A 4,306-nucleotide genomic window follows, 5' to 3' on the forward strand; every position below is an offset into this window, starting at 1 on the left:
AAAAAAAAAATGATATGAATTGATTAGTATGTTGTAGAACTATATTATTGAGCTTTATCTATGCATTAATTAATTTCTCTGGCTTCTGCTTTCTTTTCCATGAATTAAGAATTCTCTTGTTTACAACCACAGAAACTCTACTAACTATATTCTGTGATTTCTAACACATTTATTTCTGTCAGTCATATTTAAAAGAATATATATTAAGGATAAAAATAATCATAGTTCTAGTAATCTCAGGAATTGTGATTAGGTCATCAATTTCCACCAATAAAATATGTAAGTTTGCAAATGACATCAGAATTCAAACTAAAGATTAGATATTTCACTCCTAAAAACACACAATCTTTTGTGTGCTGAAAATGTCTCAATATCCAAACTACAGACATAATTCAAAAATATTGTTGCAGAGGTGTATAATTCATAGATACAAGCACATATAGAAAATCTGATTATTAGTAGAGGCTTTATGTAAAATAACTGTTGAGGAGACTTTTAACATAGATCTATGAATACAAGTTTCCTTTCAGTAGAGGATGCATACAATTTTTCTTCTTTAATGGAAATGAGTAGATATTGCAGAAACTCTTACAAGGATAAAGATCCATTGCTTTATTTCATTGGAGCTGTTAATTGCAACATTTAAAATTTCAATTTCTTCACATTTCACTTATTCATTTTTGTTATTTTTCACCAATAGATTTTGTTGAAAGAAAAAAATATATTATGAGGAACCACACAATGATCACAGAATTTGTACTCTTGGGCATATCAGACCGCCCAGAGCTTCAGGTTGTAATTTTTATATTTTTATTTATAACTTATATATTAAGTGTTGCTGGAAACCTAACCATCATCATCCTCACCCTAACAGACTCTCATCTAAAGACTCCTATGTATTACTTCCTCCGGAATTTCTCCTTCTTAGAAATTACATTCACCAGTGTTTCCATACCCAGATTTTTGGTGACACTCATTACTAAAGTCAAGACCATTTCCTATAACAACTGTTTAGCTCAACTATTTTTCTTTATCTTCATGGGTGTGTCTGAATTTTTTCTTCTGACTGCCATGTCTTATGACCGCTATGTTGCCATCTGCAAGCCCCTTCATTACACCACCATCATGAACAAGAAAATTTGCACCCTGCTTGTCCTTAGTTCATGGCTGGGAGGATTTCTGACCATTTTCCCACCACTCATGCTTATCCTCAAGCTGGATTTTTGTGCTTCCAATGTCATTGATCACTTCTCTTGTGACTATTTCCCCATTTTACAACTCTCATGCTCAGACACATGGCTTTTAGAGATGATTGGTTTTTACTTTGCTTTTGTTACGCTACTGTTCACATTAGCATTAGTGATTCTGTCCTACATATGCATCATCTGCACCATTCTGAGAATCCCATCTGCCAGTCAAAGGAAAAAGGCTTTCTCCACTTGCTCCTCTCACATGATTGTCATCTCCATCTCTTATGGAAGCTGCATATTCATGTATGTCAAGCCTTCAGCAAAAGAAAGAGCATCATTGACCAAAGGTGTAGCTATTCTCAACACTTCAATAGCCCCCATGTTGAACCCTTTTATTTACACTCTGAGAAACCAGCAAGTAAAAGAAGCTTTCAAAATCTTGGTTCATAAAATAGTGTTTCATAGAAACAAATGAAAACATATGTTCACATGAATGAATGCCATTGTGAAGGTTTAAGAAAGGAAAACTGAAATTTTACCTTCTCTTCTTCCTTCCACCTCCCTCTCACAGTTACAGTACTTGCATTACCGAGCTCATCTTCAGCTTTCTTTTTAACCTGAAGGTGACTAAATTGTGTCTTCCTTTAAAACTATCCATAGGTTCAATGTAATCACTGATTTATAATTTTGAATGAAAAACCATTGGTTCTAGAATATAAACCACTTTGCTGGTTATTCTGAATAGTAAAGATGATTTATATCATAATGGTTTAAAAGTGTAAACACTTTCAATATACTTAATCTTAAAATTTCTCTTCTGTTTTGCTAATATAACAATTTATTTTTAAAAGTTCTACAATATATGAAATAAATATCTACAACAAACATATTCTTGGCATATCTGTCTGATTCTTCCCACTCCTCTAATGGACTTGGATATTTATTTTCCTACTTAACAGTAATTTGAAGTTCATGATATTTTCTATTTCCTAGTTATGCTGGAGGCATGTGCTATGTCTAGTCTTATGTGTTCTCCTTATTCATAGGTATTTAGTTTTGGAAATAAAAAAGATAAATATTTAGGCAGTCATCAGTATTCTTTTGTAACCTGAAAATAGGAAAGGAATTTCCTAAATACTAGCTCTTCTATAGAGAGCACTTCTTCTGTGCCATATGCTGGAATACATATGTCTGTTACTGTATCTTATTTAATCTTTATAGCTATATTGCAACATAGACATGGTTATCTCTTTTTTGTAGATGTGTAAATTAATGTTCAGAAATATTGGTAATTTGCCTAAAGTCACTGAGCTATAGTAGCCAATATGATAGCCTAAATTAAAAAAAAAAAATCAAACGCTAGTCTTTGCAGTATTTTTATACAATGGGGAAATTCTGTGAAGACCTTCAAATTTTGCATAGGTTTTACTAAAGACCTGCACAATTTTACAGGCTTATTTTTAGTGATATTATCCCATTTGGCATGATTATACTAGTATAGCCTAGTCAGAAAAAGTACTAACTCCTAAAATTATACTTGGCATATAAATTATAACACTAATCAATCAGAACAAGAAATCTTCAACTGCCGTTGCTGGTAAGCAATAGAATGAGCAGGAAAATATATATATATATAGAGAGAGAGAAAATAATATATATAACATATAATATATATATAGTTAGCAGTTTTATGGTAGTAAAAGTTATCAGAAGGCAGATTAAAAATAATAGAAAATTGATGTATTCAGTACAATGTTGTAGATTGCCAGTTTTTAAAACATCATATTATTAGCGATCTGCATTAGGAAATAAGATATTTGGTTATTATTTCTGCCTGAAAAAATGATGTCCATGGAAAAAACCTTGACAGTTAGTTTTATTGTTTGTTATTATTTTCTTTTCTGTCTCATTGGACACTGTCCCCCAAGCTTCCTTTTTCAATTTAAATACTAATGTGTATTACATTTTATATTCCTTAGTGTTTTGTGTACATTCTTATTCTGGCAATTTTGATTCACTGAATTAGTCCCTTGGGCCAGAGGCAGAGAGAATAGATAAAACATTAAGTAGCTTGTGCTACTTCAAATCTATGTAGAAACCATGCCAGACAGTCTTAAAATACTTTATGATACTTTTTTCCTACTTTACATTTTTATTCCTTTCCCACTCTCTAGTCAGAGAAATATATGAACTCTGGATAGAATGAGAAAATTAAGACAAAAGCAATGACAACAGGAAGCAAACTTGTTCAATAGGAAACAGAAATAATGTTTTCAGAAATGCTGGTTTCCTTGGATTACAACAATGATACTTGCTAAACTTTTTAAATCTCCATTCATTCCGAGTATTATTGAAACTATATGAAAGTCCAAGGTAAGTTAGACGCATAGAAGGCAATGGAAGTCTTGCAAATCTTAGCATTGTTTCATTACTCAACAGCTCAACTTTTCATCAAATTAAATAGGAAATTTGGGGGGTTATACTTTGAAACTTGACATTAAAATATATAAAAAGGATTAGTGTTTTATTCTATCAAATTATTCATTCCCTATTAATTAAAAGCAGGAAATTACTATCTCTGTGTTTTTAATTGAATACAGGTTATGTAGTACCATGTTTAAGAGAAGATCCTTTAATTTTTAGTCTGAGATTATATTTGACATTTCCTAGCTATGTGAATTAAGTAGCATAATCTCTCTGAATCTCAGTTTTTCATTTGAGTGTAAGGATGAAAGTTTCATAAGTGTGTTATAAGGGATAAGCTAAATGAAATGAAATATTAAAGTCATTTGTCATTAGAATAGCACCTTTAATAAATCACAATTATTATGAATATCCTTCCCAGAGTTGGGAATTAATTCCAACTAAAAGAAAAAATAAAATAAATAATACAGCTATGCTTAGAATAATACAGCATTCTACTAAGTGCCACATGGTTCATTAAAAACATATTTACTTTATATCAATTCTCAAAAACACTCTTGAAATTTAGACTCTATTTTAAACACAGAAAAGTTTAAAGAGATTAAGCAATGCATACAAACTCATAAATCCACTAAATGGACCATTTGTATTTTTAATTCAGGCCTTTCTAATGGCAAATTCTGTATGCTTTT

At 31.1% G+C, this 4,306-nt stretch overlaps 1 protein-coding gene across 1 annotated transcript; it reads left to right on the forward strand.

The window, feature by feature from the left end:
* Positions 1-726: 726 nt before the first annotated feature.
* Positions 727-1,665, forward strand: LOC105865844 (olfactory receptor 6C3-like). The gene has a single exon (XM_012754737.2). It carries the CDS (start codon positions 727-729, stop codon positions 1,663-1,665), a length of 939 nt encoding a protein of 312 aa, XP_012610191.1.
* Positions 1,666-4,306: the final 2,641 nt, after the last annotated feature.

The sequence above is a fragment of the Microcebus murinus genome, chromosome 10 (genome assembly GCF_040939455.1).
Source record: "Microcebus murinus isolate Inina chromosome 10, M.murinus_Inina_mat1.0, whole genome shotgun sequence".
Lineage (NCBI taxonomy): Eukaryota > Metazoa > Chordata > Mammalia > Primates > Cheirogaleidae > Microcebus > Microcebus murinus.